The sequence below is a fragment of the Mytilus trossulus genome, chromosome 1 (genome assembly GCF_036588685.1).
Source record: "Mytilus trossulus isolate FHL-02 chromosome 1, PNRI_Mtr1.1.1.hap1, whole genome shotgun sequence".
Classification (NCBI taxonomy): Eukaryota; Metazoa; Mollusca; class Bivalvia; order Mytilida; family Mytilidae; genus Mytilus; species Mytilus trossulus.
This window is the reverse complement of record NC_086373.1, coordinates 11702885-11720012: the sequence shown is the minus strand read 5'-3', so window position 1 is coordinate 11720012 and position 17128 is coordinate 11702885. Positions and strand designations below refer to the sequence as shown.

At 31.8% G+C, this 17128-nt stretch overlaps 1 protein-coding gene and 1 long non-coding RNA gene across 3 annotated transcripts; one reads left to right on the top strand and one right to left on the bottom strand.

Moving 5' to 3' along the window:
• Positions 1-5390: 5390 nt before the first annotated feature.
• LOC134706710 (uncharacterized) lies at positions 5391-12432 on the top strand. Its single transcript, XR_010105650.1, has 4 exons — positions 5391-5507; positions 7606-7775; positions 9226-9396; positions 11670-12432. It is a non-coding gene; the product is annotated as an uncharacterized LOC134706710 (long non-coding RNA).
• A 1355-nt stretch (positions 12433-13787) lies between these two features.
• LOC134715246 (NADH dehydrogenase [ubiquinone] 1 beta subcomplex subunit 11, mitochondrial-like) lies at positions 13788-17098 on the bottom strand. Of its 2 annotated transcripts, XM_063577315.1 has the most exons (4): positions 16839-17098; positions 15147-15262; positions 14693-14710; positions 13788-13983 (listed from the first exon to the last, which is right to left on the bottom strand). In XM_063577315.1, the coding sequence occupies exons 1-4, from the start codon at positions 17061-17063 to the stop codon at positions 13833-13835; spliced, it is 510 nt and encodes a 169-aa protein (XP_063433385.1). In that variant the 5' UTR covers positions 17064-17098; the 3' UTR covers positions 13788-13832. The 2 variants fall into 2 exon arrangements, with proteins under 2 accessions (XP_063433385.1, XP_063433376.1); XM_063577306.1 differs by lacking the exon at positions 14693-14710 and having other exon boundaries at positions 15129-15262.
• Positions 17099-17128: the final 30 nt, after the last annotated feature.

Genomic DNA, 17128 nt, shown 5'->3' with positions numbered 1-17128 from the left:
TTCAAGAAGATACATCACAAGAGATAAAGGTATCAGGAATGGATGGATTAAAGATGACACTGAGCAACTACATAGAAATAGAAGAAACAGTAAAGAGCTCTTAGTCTATATGTATAACCGAACTATTAAATATCTTGATTGTTAAATGACAATATAAGTTAAGTCGATCCTTTAGTATTGGGCATGGTATGTGAAATTTGATTACAGTCTGCCCGTAAAAACATGTACAAGCGTTATCAAATTGCGTTCATATTATGGTAAATTTAAAATTAATTGCGTTTATTGACCGGTCAATAAAAAAAAAATACAAAATGAAAATAAAATGCAAAATCCTTCTATATATTTCTCTATAAAAGGTAAAATCACAAAATTATACTGAACTCCCAGGAAAATTTAAAAAAAAGTCCATAATCAAGTGACGAAATCAAAAGCTAAAACACCTCAAATGCAGATAGCAATACCATTTTAAACGTATTTCTTTGCTTTGATATAGTATTTAAACACATTTATTACAATTTTTGAAGGATGAGATATGAACGCAAGTTTGCATACCTTTTTTCCAAATAGAGAAATCGCGAAAATAACTTTACATTAGAAAAGAAGTCAAATAAATTACGAAAAATTAAAATTAAAATGTTGAAAAAATTATCTGTTCCGATTTATGAAATAGTAACTGGTGCTATAGTGTTGCCACATTTTGGTTCGGAGTCATTATTTAGTATATCGAAGTATGAAAGTTAATGGAATGCTACTTGGGAAATAAGTCAACATAAGCATACTCCTAAAGGTCTAATATGAGACAAATATCTTCAAAAATGGTTGTCACCGTAAGGCTTTACAATCACAGGCACCTCTCTTAGAACAATAATTTCATATGATACGTGTTATATTAAAGTATATATAGGATTTTTTTCTGTGACTAGTGCTTGTGCACTTACAAAAACGCATATACTAGTAGAGGATATTTATTGTATTTAAAGGTTTTCCCTCTGCATTAAACTTGAACGTTATATTCGATAATTATAATAACCAACTGATCATCATGCTAAGAATAACCGACTGATCATCAATATCAGAATGACCGACTGATCATAATTATACTCAGAATGACTGACTGATCATCATCAAGCCAAGAATAACCGACTTATCATCAATATGAGTTGTTCAATGTACATTTAGCGAACAATTATGCATAAGAGTTAGTATTAGTTTAGTAAAGCTCTGTTCGAGTTGGGATTGAATGATTGTCGAAGGCTTTAAGCCTAGTGGCAATTGGTTCATGCATGTTCTGGACAAGAGAAAATTCACAATAGACTTGTAAATGCCACTGAAATATGAAGGTGTAATTTAAGACATCTTCCATACTTCATGTACTTCAAGTTCAACTTTAAGTTCCATTGAGCATGTTGAGTTTATATCATCTATAATACTAAAATTACGAGGTCCAATTTGTCAGCCGTCATCACGTAAAAACGATGAATCAAGTAATTCAACTTTATATATAACTGATATAGTACAAAGGTGTAGATATAAAATTACACCACTCCAGGCCCTTTTGTTTTCCACGTAATTAATATTGTAAATAATTAAGAAGTTCCAGGTTGAGTCCGATACAGATACCAATAGTATATTCAACTGGTCCGAGAACACAATTAATTCGTAGTGCATTTCTTTTAGAACAAAAATTAAAATTAAAAAAATCCCACCTGCGCTTTCTAAATGAAACTTTTACAGTGTGTTGTACTACTTTTGGGACAAATTATATCAAAATTATAGAAAAATTCATCGTCTCTAACTCAAAATATGGACAATTTTATCTTTAGGGCGTCTTGAAATCTTTTGACAGCTTCCGAAGTACTATTTTTCAACCTTTTTCACCTGGACCAAATCACTACTTTCCTTTAAAATTCTGGACCCAAATTTTTTTACAGTGTAATTTCACCCCCCTACTTACAATTTGAGGCATTAAACATGGAGAAATAAATTTGGAAGGTATAAAAATTAATGGCAAGTAACCCACTGTTAACACTAGGGACTATATTCGTGAACAACGAAAATCAAGGGACGACAATTGTGGTCTCGGACCTAATAGGATAGAAAGAGTTGACAAATCTTAAAAAAACTTAGTATGACCAAAGCTTAATAAATTATAACACTGCTTGCAAAGTGTCATAACAATAGGATATATATTATAGACAATATGTTAAATTCTATACTCATCTTTGCGTGTTAAATTTTGACGTTAAAATTGAAAAATTTCAACTATCTACATGTTGAGCTTTAAAAATTAAAATATTGCAAAAAACTTCCTTTTAAATGCCTTAATATATCATTTATTATGTACTTAAAGCAATAGAGTACTCATTTGATTAATCAGACTTAGCATAATTATTCAAAAGTCAAATTTATATCAGCATGGGCCTAAAAATTGAGGTTTTTCAATGAAAGGGGGCCTTACATGAAGATGTAATATTTTCCAGCAATTTTAAATTTGTGAAGTTTTTTGGTTATAAATAATCCTTACATATGTATTGAATGTACTTTAAATGGAAAGAAAAGTTACAAATAACATATCATATTAGTTTAAAAGGGTCTTAAGCCAAGTAAGACTGGAAAAAAATAAGGGTCAATTTAGGCCGTGCCACATATTTACATTAAAAAATGCATATTGAGTCTATAAGAAATAAAAAATTATGTCTTTTTTTATCATTTCTATACTCATGTGACATGATACAACAAATCTGAGCACAAAAAGGCTCTTGCAATTAACTTTTCTTGCAGACAGTATGGTCTGATACAAAGATTTTTGGCTTTTTAGTGAAAAACTTGAATGCAATTTTAGTCTCAACAGGCTTATATTTAAACCACTTGCTATCCTACAGAAGAAAAGAAAGATATTATGTGAAATGGAACAGGTACAATAGACATTGTAAAGTGCTTTTGGTACAAATTTAGTGAGGTCTTTATTGTGGACTTCAAATTTTATTAACCGAGAACCCCACTTTTGACTTCATCCAAACAGGGCGTAAGACAAGGGTCATTTATACAACACATTTTGCACATATTGTCTGAGATAATCTTCTTTTCTGTAGATTCTGAGTTCATAAACAAGTAAAAGAACTATTTATAGGCATAGAAACACAAGTATTGACACATGAAAACCTGTCAGATAGAAAGTCAGAATGCCATGTGGATGCATCAATATTGAAAAAGCCTTAAAATGACTATTTCGACCATAAAATGTCAAAATTGGTCATTTTTGCAGAAATTTTATAGAATAAAAGTTTGAATCCTTTAGTTTCATGCTATTTGACAAATTGACCCCACCAACTCATTTAGGGAAGTTGCCAAAGTACAGACTTCACCTCTTAGGTCCGAGAACACAATTAATTCGTAGTGCATTTCTTTTAGAACAAAAATGAAAATTAAAAAAATCCCACCTGCGCTTTCTAAATGAAACTTTTACAGTGTGTTGTACTACTTTTGGGACAAATTATATCAAAATTATAGAAAAATTCATCGTCTCTAACTCAAAATATGGACAATTTTATCTTTAGGGCGTCTTGAAATCTTTTGACAGCTTCCGAAGTACTATTTTTCAACCTTTTTCACCTGGACCAAATCACTACTTTCCTTTAAAATTCTGGACCCAAATTTTTTTACAGTGTAATTTCACCCCCTTCTTACAATTTGAGGCATTAACCCTTTCCTCCATTGATTTTTTTTTTTGCATACTTGATTCGCATAGGATTTTTTTGATAAAATGCTAAACTTATGCTTTAAAGTATTAAGGAATTGCGAAAAACAACTATTTCATCAAATAAATTTAAGTTGGATATTCCTATGATATTCCTTTTCATATTGGATACAAACTTTATTAAGTCAACTGCAGACACTTTGTAGTCAAAGTGTTTCAACTGAGGTACTACACAGGCGTCATTATGGAGTAAGGGGGGTGGCGTCAAAAGGCGTCATTATGGAGGAAAGGGTTAAACATGGAGAAATAAATTTGGAAGGGGTATAAAAATTAATGGCAAGTAACCCACTGTTAACACTAGGGACTATATTCGTGAACAACGAAAATCAAGGGACGACAATTGTGGTCTCGGACCAACTGTTACCTATTACCTTATCTCATATTATAAGTTATCTGTACGTTCCGCATCTGACAGGCTCACCAACAAACGGTGTATTCAGGATTAATATGCTAAATACACGGGTCATAATCACAGGGTTGACACTACTTAATTGTCAAATTGTTACTTAAATTGTAGTATTTTAATCAGTAAGACTTTCTAAGAATACAAATACTAAAAATCTGGATTAAAAATAAGGCGTATAGGTACAGTCAAGTTACAATTTGTTAGCGGGCATGACGTAAAACAGCGAATCAAAGAATTCAACTTTATTTATACATTTTTTGTAACTAATATAGGACAATGCTGTATATTTAAAAATACTCCATTCCAGGACCTTTTGTTTTCCAAATAATTAATATTAGTAATACCAATAATTGATAAGTTCCAGTTCGACGTGTTCAAACTGAAAGATTTCACGAAAGCAGAGAAAACTGTTTCTCTAATTTTTGTGCTATTTTCACATTTCCTGACCGGTGTGAGAAAAATATTTATCCTCACTAGTGAAAAATCTGTTCTCGGAAAATGATTAGTCGAAATTTGATTATGACATCAAAATCTTTTGTTTTCTTCTCAATTTTCCTATTGTGACGTTATGAAAAAAGGCGACCTTGCCTGATGACGTCGCATATAAAGAGCACAATTTTCTGAAAATCTTTGAAAAAGAACGATAAAAAGCATTAGAGAAACAGATTCCGACACTATAACTCGTGTATTACGATATTTCTCTACTCTCGACAGTTATATTTTATTATTTAAAGGGCTCGGCATATGGATGGTATGTTTGTATCTGGGAAAGGGGGGGGGGGGTACTTACTTCCTATATAACTTTTATATCAGAAATATGCCAAAAATCAGGGTCGCTGTTTCATGCCCTGCTGGTTAGAATAGGGTACCGGTCCCTTATTTATGACCTTCTTGTGAGAACAGGGTTTTTTGTAAACAAAGTATTTGTCTTCTAGGGGGGTTGGAGGGGTCCTGATTGCAAAATCCGGGGCATAAAAAAAAAAATCTAGAGGGGTGGGTATTTTCGTCACCCAAAACACCACCAAACACCCCGAAAACCATTGACCACCTTTTGTCAATCATACATGCACAGAGTTTGGGAAACACAGTCACTGTTTGATTTTATATGATTTTAGTTTATGTAAAAACTTAATCATGCCAAGTAAATAAGTAATTGGTCAACTGTTTTGTGTGTAGTGAATGCCAAGTTTCACATACATGTAACCTTTATCTTATTTTCACAGCTGGTTGAATTGGTCAACAGTGGCAGATCCGGAAATGTTAATAAAAGTGGGGTGTTGCACTGACTGCCAAACTGGAGCCTCTCCAGTCATGCGTGATGATGCTTCAATAATTCCTTTAAAGGTAATTTAAATTAAAAAAAAAAGATTTCGATCCTACATGTGTCTTACCGACAACTCTATAGTGGGTATTCTTTTGTGAAATGTTTTCTAATTTTAATACCCGTATCCTATCTGCTTGTTTGAAACATGAATTAAAACTTACTAATAATTTTATATATAAGACATACCAATCAATATCCAGTACCAAAAGAACTATCACTAAATGCATGAAGCCAGACACAAAAGATTGTTTAACGGTGTACAAAATAAATATACAAGTCACTTTATAAAAGGGGGATGCTGTTATTATAATATTTTTTTTCGTGTCATTTTCATTGTGAAAAGGCAGATAATTAATCATGTGGTTGTAATTCTATAGAAATTAAAAAATTTGGGCATTAGATGGTTTGATAGACATGTAAATCATTTAATGTATAGATATTCCCCATTTCCAGTCTCAATTTTATTGTCGAGCCTGCAACTTTTGTTGCAGAAAGCTCGACATAGGGATAGTCATGATAGTGATCAGGGGGCGGCGGCTGCGGTGTTAGCTCACTTCTTGAAAGGTTTATATTTTAGAAGATGAAAGACCTTGATGCTTCATACTTTGTATATAGATGCCTCATGTTACGAACTTTCCGTCAGTCACATGTCCAATGTCCTTAACCTCATTTTCATGGTTCAGTGATCACCACTTGAAAAAAAAGTTCAGAATTTTTGTAATGTTGAATTCTCTCTTATTATAAGTAATATGATAACTATATTTGGTATGTGCGTACCTTGCAATATCCTCATGTCCGTCAGACAGTTTTCACTTGACCTCGACCTCATTTCATGGATCATTGAACAAGGTTAAGTTTTGGTGGTCAAGTCCATATCTCAGATACTATAAGCAATAGGGCTAGTATATTTGGTGTATGGAAGAACTGTAAGGTGTACATGTCCAACTGGCAGGTGTCACCTGACCTTGACCTCATTTTCATGGTTCAATGGTTATAGTTAAGTTTTTGTGTTTTGGTCTGTTTTTCTCATACTTTTTGCAATAGGTCTACTATATTTGTTGTATGGAATGATTGTAAGGTGTACATGTCTAGCGGGTAGATGTAATCTGACCTTGACCTCATTTGCATGGTTCAGTGGTCAAAGTTAATTTTTCAAGTTTTGGTCTTTTAATCTAATATTGTATGACAAAGGTCAACTACAGTACATGTATATTTGGTGTACTGAAATATATTATGATCTAAATGTCAGTCCCTCAGGTTTTATTTGACCATGACCTCAATTTCAAGGTTCCTTAATATATTGCACAGTGTTAAGTTTTTGTGTTTTGGTCTATTTTTTTAAAACTTTTAAGTAATAGGTCAACTATATTTGTTGTATGAAAGCATTGTTAGCTGTACATGTCTGCCTGGCATGGTTCATCTGACCTTGACCTCATTTTCATGGTTCATTGGTCTTTGTTTAGCTATCTTGGTTAATGTTTAGTTTATGTGACAGTTGTAATAAAGCTTTATACTTATAACTATCAACATAATATCAATGATAAGTAAAGAAGGCAAGACATTTCAGTGTGTGCACTCTTGTTATCTATAGGTGTAGTAAAGTCAGAACTGACACGAATACAGCACAAAATCGTGATACATACATGTATATACTTGCTGTTCAGTGTGAGCCAAGGCTCTGTGTTAAAGGCCGTACCTTGACCTATAATTTAAATTTATGAATTGTTATTTTGATGGAGAGTTGTCTCATTGGCACTCATACCACATCTTCATATAACTTAAAATTTCAAATTCCTTTATCATGTTAATACATGCATATGTACATGTATTATGTTTATTGCCCAAAGATTGACATTAATTGACAAAATCAGAGATGCAATATAACCAGTTCATTCATTAAAATGTCGTATTGATCATATTGATTTGAAATGATGCAGGAGAACATTAAAATAATTGATGAAATGCTTTTTGTAAAGTCATATTTTTTAGGGCAAATCTGTTAGTTTTATTTTAAAATGTCAAAGTGAGGCAATTTTGCCAGTTACATGTATCATAACTTCATGTAATTTCCTTTCATCATGTTTATCATGTTTATGCATTTAAACATTTTTCTTTTAGCATTTTTAATGAAAGTACATGCACTGAAAGAAGTAGTGGAAAATAATCAACAAAACAGAAGTCATTAGAGGCGATGCTTTCTATATTTATACATGTATCTAGACTAGTAGTGGATTGATGTGCAAATAAGGAGCAGCAGCCAATGAAACATTGCAAATGTGTGATCAGAGGTATGTCATGAAAGTTATGTTTAAGTTTTTTGTTTTCAGACTTAGGGACGACATCAAAATTTCAATATAGGATAAAAAAAACTTACTTCACATAGTTTTTCACTGACCTCCCCCCCCTCTCATAACTTAATTTGGGAAAAAAGGATTTACCTATAGGGATATATGTAAATATCGATTTAAGATATACAAAACTTGCAGGATTTTAAACCCCCCACCCCCAAACTATTTGATTTAAATTTTTTATCCTACATCGATCTTTTGATGTCGTCCCTTACATGTACAATGTGCGTACATGTACAAGTAAATGTTGAGGACATAGAGGTGACATTTTTTATTCTTGGGTTAGTTTGAAAATTAACCATGTTAGCAGTAACATACTATTTATTTTAATTGGAAGCTCTCTTTACAATCAAGTATAGAATTTTAAACACAAGGTTAATGACCATAAAAGGAAGGTTGGGATTGATTTTGGGAGTTTTGGTCCCAACAGTTTAGGAATTAGGGGCCAAAAAGGGCCCAAATAAGCATTTTTCTTATTTTCGCACAATAACTTTAGTAAAAGTCAACAGAAATCTAGGAAATTTCTATGAACATTAGGTTTAGGACCACAAAAGGAAGGTTAGGATTGATTTTGGGAGTTTTGGTCCAAACAGTTTAGGAATAAGGATCGGAAAGGGTCCAAAATGAAACTTTGTTTGATTTCATCAAAAAATGAATTATATGGTTCTTTGATCATGTTGATGCCAAATCTAACTGTTTATTTAGATTCTGAATTTTTGGTCCTGTTTTCAAATTGGTCTACATCAAGGTCCAAAAGGTCCAAAATTAAACTTAGTTTGATTTTAACAAAAAATGATTTTTTGGGGTTCTTTGATATGCTGAGTCTAAACATGTACTTAGATTTTTGATTATGGGCCAAGTTTTCAAGTTTCAGATCGGGGTTAAAAGTTAAACTTTATTTGATTTTAACAAAGATTGAATATATAGGGTTCGTCAAATTGGTTCACATTGAGGTCTAAAGGGTCTAAAATTGAACATTATTTGATTTCATTTGATTTCATCAAAAATTGAATTCTTTGGGTTCTATGATATGCTGAATCTAACCATGTAATTAAATTTTGGATATTGGACAATAATAGATAAATGTCCAATTTAAATTTTTTAAGTTTTTAAGTTTTTAAGTTTAAGTTCTTAGACCACATTTATTCTGTGTCAGAAACCTATGTTTTGTCAACTATTTAATCACAATCCAAATTCAGAGCTGTATCAAGCTTAAATGTTGTGTCATACTTGCTCCACATGTTCAGGGTTTGACCTCTGCAATCTTATAAAGCTGTGCACTGCGGAGCATCTGGTTTACTAAACATAAGTACATAAGATAAGTACATATATATAATCTTTAAATCAGTAATTTGTAATAAAATCAATATTTTAATTGTTTTAATTTCAGAGGTCATTTTTCCACAAAAACAAGCTAATATATGTCAATGGGCCTGATGAAGTTGAGTTTTTTTTTTACTTTTGGGAGAAATGGAACATATATAAGTGAAGAAAAGAAAAGAAAAGGGGAAAATATAACAGACACAGTACATGGACACCAATATGAGCAAGTTAAGACAAGGTATTATGTTATATATATTTATGAATGTTTTTATTAACTTGTGACCTCAACCAATCAAATTATATCACCACTAAATGAAGTGGGTGGTAAACAGGAGTTTCCTTGACCAAATTCACATGTAAACATTAAAAAATAACATAGAAAATATGATAAACAAATTCAAATTACCACCTTAGCAATTCAGCAAAGCTATCGATAAAAAAGTGTCACAATGCCATCATCGCACTTTGACTTAATCAAAATTTGCGATAGTGCGTTAACCCATTGCACATCAGCATGCGATAGTGGTGCAGAATCCTGCATGTGGGATTACAATGTTACTTTTGAATTTCTTTGCCCTCAACAACAAAAAAGTAGTAAAATTTAAAACATAATTATTTTGCAATTTGGATTATTAGGAAGTTTATATTAGTTAGACAAAACACATTAACATGTACCTTTATGCTTTAAAAATGACATGTAAAGTATGTCAAACAATTTAAACTAGAGAAGGGTGACAGTTGAGGATGCAAACAGAAATTGTTTCCTTTATTATTTATAATGAGTTATTTGAGAAGAAAAAAATCACTGTTTAAATAAGTATTCTGATATATATGTGATTTTCAATGGTTTTAACTTTTTAGTTCCCTTCCTGTGGTCTGTCCATCCAGTTTTCCACACTTTTTTATGCCCCTTTTATATGATTGGGCATTTTGTTTCTCGGTTTGTGCATTGGTTTCTCTGTCTGTCTTTCTTCAGGTTAAAATTTTTGGTCAAAGTAGCTTTTGATGAAGTTGAAGTCCAATGATACGATCTGTCTAAATTTAATGCCAAATTAGAGTTTTGTATCCAATTTCATGGTCACTGAACAAAGAAAATTTGATAGTGCAAGTGGGGCATCCATGAACCAGTCTATGGACACATTCTTCTTTCTTCATGCTTGAAGATATTGATATGATATTGTTTTATCATGACAAGTAACAGATCCAGTTTAATTTTTTTTCTGGTCTAATGATTTTGAGCGTAATAATAATCCTTGGTCTTACAAAATTCACTTAAATAATTAGTTTCAACACTTTGATTTGATATTTGTTATATAGTTTACACATGTTACACCATGACAAGTTATACTATGGATTCATTCATTTTCGTGGGTACCAATTTTCGTGGATTGAGGAAAACTTACAGGTTTGCGGATATTTAATTTCGTGGTTTTGCTGAAGTCGGCATACAAGCCATAGGAAAAATTGTCATTCGTTGAACTTTTAATTTCATGGTTCAACTGTCAGTGATATTTTTGTTTTTTTTCAAAACTACCTCTACCCTTTTTTATTGGGAAAATATGCGTCATTTTCATCAAATTGAGAAATTTAAAATTAACCATGAATTTGACTGAAACTTCAATTTACAGAGCCATTTTAAAATAAGACCTCATTTTGTCAGTGATGATACCTAAATAGACCCTCAAATCTGCAAATATAGTCATTTTAGGCGTGAAAAATGTTTAAATGAGTGTTTTTCAGTTTATATTCATGCAGAATTTCTACTGAGACAGCACTGTTTGGGAAAAAATTGTCTTTTTGGGAATAGTTTTAAGCCATTTTTTTTAAAATTGGGATTCTTCTCCAGGGGAAAAAGCCTTTATTCTCCACTAAATTAAGGCAAACAATATCACTGACTGTTCACACGAAATCCACGAAAATTGGTATCCAACCAATAATAATGAATCCACAGTAGATAAAGTTAGAAATTTGTTCCAATATAATGAAATTTAACTGGTAGGGGACTATATTATAAGTTATATGGTTGGCTATTGACCCCTACAGATCCATAGAGGGTTAGTTAAATCCATAGGGGGTGAGGCCGGAGGCCAAATCCCCTATGAATTTATTCACCCTCTATGGATATGTAGGGGGTCAGTAGTTAACCGTATAACGAATTTATCAGACACCAGACTTTTTCTGCTGCGTTCTGTTGAAAAAATTAACAATGAAACACAACAACATTAATAGATGTCACCATTAACGTGTCATGAACCTCTTATGAAACTAACTAACCCCAAAGGGTCTCATAGGGGGTCACCACGTGAGGGCGTTTAACCAATCACAACGTGATAATTCAGCTGTGGTCCGATAAATTGTAATGCAATACTGACAGATTGCTTGTAAATATACAGATGTTCATGTATCACTGTAAGTAATAATAATATTATAATATTTTGCTTGTTTTAAAATCAAGATATATTGATAGTTAGTTGCTGTTATTATAAAATTTGCATCTTGCGTTTATTTCAGAATCTGCCATGGAAAGAAACTGTTAAAAGAAGAAAAAAAAGATGAAGAAATAGACTTTTACTTGTGTTACATATATGTACATTTTATTATACTATTAACAAATTTTTAAAATATATTCTGTTACCAAAAATGAGAATTTATTATCAATCATACCATTTTAAGAAAACATGCATGTATAGATATTGGTTTAATTTTAAGCTGATGGGATGGTTAAGGGGTTCTCATTTTAATGATACAGTTTGTAAGCGTTCTTAAAAATCCTTAAAAAACCCATGTCAAAGTGCAAACTGTAAAGCTGTAGATTCCTTATTGATTAAAACATCTGCATTCAGACGAAATGCTCAAATGATGCAATAGAATTGATACCATGAAAGTTTTATTTCAAATGAATAATTCACATGATGACATGTTTTGTTCATATATTCTACATGTTATTAGAACCCCTCAGTTATTCTGAAATTGAGTGCAAGAGGTTATTAAAGGTTCAAACAGGGACAGAGTCAATGCAAAGACTTGAAAACTGGTATAAGCTGCTTTGCTAGGCAAAAAGCATTAAGAAGTAAGAGCAGACTGAATCAACACATAGTCAGAATTTTGTGTCCAGGTAGGGAGACATATCTTCCTGCAAATTGTTACTTTGTGAGTAAGGGTGTCAGTCTTATACAAATTAGGGTTGGAGCTCATTTCTGATTATCATGATTTCATAGCCTGAATATGCATATGACCTGCAACTGGAAGTAAAGCAACCATCATCCAAACATATGTTTACCATACGGTTTATGATCATCTGTTAACCATATGTTCTCAAACATATGGTTACCGTTCTCAAACATGGTTACCATGAACATGCGTTTATCATGTGTTTTCAAACGCATGTTTCACATAAACATCTGTTTACCATGTGTTTTCAAACGCATGTTTTCCATAAACGCATGTAAACAATACGTTCTCCAAACATGCGTTTAACGTACGGTGCTCCAAACATGCGTTTCTGACATGTTTTGAAACGTATGGTAAATTCCTGGTAAACATGCGTTTACATGCGTTGCAATTTTGCCTGTGTAAAGATGTATATATATTTATAGATATTTCTTTGATCAAATCTTTTCAACCCATAGAGAAGTAAACTATGGAAGGGAATATCCGCCAAAATTCTTTATTTCTTTATTTGTAAAATGTAATTTCTTAATTTGTAATATGTATTTGCTATATCTGCTACATGAATTTCTACATTTCTTGATTTCTTAAATCAAATGTAACTTCTTAATGTGTGACTGCAATTTCATTATTTGTTCACATATTTTCTTAGTTTGTTACATTTCTTAATTTTTGAAATATTATTCCTTTGTTTGAGTTAAGTTTTGAGAGAACGTGTGACAATGTCAGTGTAATTGTTACTGCTGTCAGCCAATGAGAAGTTCCTTTTCTCAAGAAACACTACAAGTTACAAATCAAGAATAAAACAGTTCCACAATATTCCACATGATGTAGCTGTTGATCCATGTCAACTCGTAGCTTAGCCAACTCGTACCAAACCAACTCATATTTCTAACAACAGAATTTTTTGCTGTCTTATAAAAACAGAAGCACATTTTTTAAACAAAGGATAAGGTACAAATTAGGAGGAAATTGACCAGTAAAGATAATATATCTAAAAAATCCCACTTTATTTAAATCAAATGTTGAATCTATGAATTTTCATAAAACAATTTACATGGAAGTTTTTTTGGTTAAAATATACCCTTTTCATGGTTCATACTACAATCAAATGACAGCAAATTGTATAATCATGCAAAATCTAATAATGATATAAAGCAAAAGTGTCCCTCAAAAAGTTAATTTAACAGGAAGATTTTTGTGTTTATCACTCCATTGACATAATATTCTCATTTCTTGAAAGTCCTTCTTCTGATACATAATGTGAAGGAAGTATGCTTTCATACATTGTTTTATTTTCAGTGAATGTACAAACAATCCCTAAATAAAACCTTCTACATTATGTATTCTGACTTATTGTAAACTTGTCAATTGTGAAGCTAACCAAATACTTTTAAAGCCATCATATTTTAATAGAATAAATTATAAGGAACCAGACCATAAAGAAAAGAAAAGACAGACTAAAATTCTCTCATTCATTAAATATGATATCACTGTACAAAGTATTTATATAATTATGTCTTGATCCCCAATTTCTTCCTCTGAAGGTAATACAACAGTGTCAGGGTTCACTAAATTGGGATCAACTAAAGGTAAACCCTCTCTTTCTCTCCGTTCTAGTTCTAAGAAAGCTTCTCTCCAAGCCCAATTTTTCAGTCTGAAATATAGAATATTATACTGTTACTCAATTGACCGATTAACACAGAAATTAGCACAAACAGTTTGTGTAATAAAAATATTTGTGTAATTAATTTAAAATTGCACCTAATCTTAGTTTTTAACTACAATGCATGCAAAATGATTGTAACTGAGGGAGGGTTAAGATTTGAGAGGATTGATCTGGCACAACCACATTATAATATGCCTATACATGTATAAAGTCCTAATTGATTGTTATTATGATACATGTATCTTAGTGTGAATTAAGTTGTTATTCTGGATTATGTGTGTTAAAAGGAGAGCTAAATTAATAAGGTATCTTATTATATTTCTTTACTCTTTTCTAGACTCTAGATAAAGTTAAATCAATAAATTCTGCAGAATTTTAATATAAAAAGTACATGATACAGTAATGGGAAATATAAACTTATCCAATTACCTTAGTGTATATTACTCAACCATAATCTCAAAATCAAGTGACTAGATACAGGGGAGATAATCTTATTGATTCAACTACTTTTTGGTTTATTTTTTTTGTACATTACAAATGTAAACTTACAACAAACCTATCAAATTGATAATGGACCTTACATGTACATTTGTAAATCAGGGCTAGCTGTACATTACAAATGTTAATTATCAACTTACAACATACTTACTTATAAAATTGAGAATGGAAATGGGGAATGTGTCAAAGAGACAACAACCTTACATCAGGGGTGTACCTGTACATCACAAATGTTAAACTTATTACAAACCTACTAACCTTACATCAGGGGTGTACTTGTACATTACAAATGTTAAACTTATTACAAACCTACTAACCTTACATCAGGGGCGTACATTACAAACGTTAAACTTATTACAAACCTACTAACCTTACATCAGGGGCGTACATTACAAACGTTAAACTTATTACAAACCTACTAACCTTACATCAGGGGCGTACATTACAAACGTTAAACTTATTACAAACCTACTAACCTTACATCAGGGGCGTACATTACAAACGTTAAACTTATTACAAACCTACTAACCTTACATCAGGGGCGTACATTACAAACGTTAAACTTATTACAAACCTACTAACCTTACATCAGGGGCGTACATTACAAACGTTAAACTTATTACAAACCTACTAACCTTACATCAGGGGCGTACATTACAAACGTCATAGCTGCAACAAACATACAACTGACTATAAGAAACATAACCATATTTTTCATGAATGTGTCCATGTCTCTGTCTGTGAAATCAAATCCATATGAAACCCAATTCTGAAATAGAAAAAAAAACATTTTAGCATATACATTATTAGAATTTTAATGGCAAATGGTGCTATAATTACAACGATCCTAAATAAATTAATTTTAAATCTCAATTTGATAGCAATTATTTACCAATAATGCTTTTCAAAATTTCTCTTCTTCAATTACATGAATTATTGCTTTATACATGTTTATTATGGTTATGCATGTACATTTTGAAATACTTGTTGACGCGTTGTACCCAAAAAAGAGCTTAAAAATCCATTAAAAGCCATCAATAAAGGGAAATAACTCTTAAATACAATCATCTGACAATTTTTGATGAATTCATAATGGATTTCAGTTTTCTAAGCTTATTTTTGAAATCCATGTCACACAAAGTTTTAACAAATTAATTTTGACAGGCTTATATATATATATGTCTTCTTTTCAATAATTGCATGTACCTGCTTTGGATGTACTGTATAGAAAGGTGTTCACTGTTGTAGGTGTAATAGGAACTGGGTTATTGTGAAATTTTATCAAATAGACTTCATAAGACTTGAAGGGATTATTTATAAGATGACAAAATTATGAAATCTCTTTGGAGACAGAACACAAAAAGGAATTAAAAAAGAAAGGACTAACGGTAATAAAGATTTGAAGATCATAACCTATAACCAACTTTATCGAAAGTCAGAAACACAAAGCAGGCTGTTATTCTCAAATGAAATTGACTTGGGGCCTGCACCAACCTGATATCTCATTCACGGCACCAATTTAGATAATCATTGTCTGCTAAATAGACGCACAATCGAAGTTCAAAGACAATAATTTGCTTTATTTTCAAGTTTTAATTATGAACAAACATATATGAATTTTGAATAATCGTAACTACGACCTTTGGCCTGGTAAATATATACATGAAACAACCTCCATTAGGTGGACTAGCAGCGTATTCATTAAGGAGGGTAATTATATATATAATAATGGTGGTACTTTCATTTGGAATCTAGAAAAAACTTGCCAAATGACATTAACTGTAATTTTTTATGCAAGACGATAAAATGAACACTTTCTATTAGATGATAGAAAAATTGACCGATTTTGACAAATCACTTATTTTTTTTCCCAAAATAACGGTAACATTAATTATTTCAGACCTCTGACAAATCACAATAAAAATATTATGATGAATCACAGTAAAATTTTAACCAATTTGACGCAAACGGTAGCCAAAAATGACTGTTTGACACCTGATGGTAAAGGGCTTACTACCCTCATTAAGCAATACACCTTATTGCTATTTATCCGCCATTACTGGATATCACACAGGTTCCCGTAAATTTTGTAGTCATCATACAAAATATCTGACGCCACAATGGAAAAGTGATTGTTGTATGCGTCAAAAGTTCAAGCGGCTGTGTCAGCCGGGATTAGCGATAAGGTGTATTAAAGCATACATGACTTTTGGCGTTTGTAACTTTGAGACAAAAATACCGCTCTTCTGCTACATCACTTTATCGGGTACAATGTTGATTTAGTATTCTATTTTTATTGATAAAATCAATGTTTCAAGTAGAAATAAGCTATTTTTCATGTGAACCTTTGATTTCTCTGGATCCCAATCTGCAAAATGTTCCTTCAGTCTCTTGAATTCTTCTGTTTCTTCAAGTGGGGTTGTCGAATCAGGTCTTACAGTTAAGCTCTCTTTGTTCTTCTTTGAAGTTGAAATGAAACAGCATGGCTGACCAAATTTAGTATGATTAAAGACCCTAGTGATATAAATTTCGGTTGTTTTCCTTGCCACCAACCTCAGCAAGGTCGCCATTTTCACTAATTTTTCACCAAATGTCGGAACGGTATGAACAATTTCCGTGTTTGATATTATTTTTA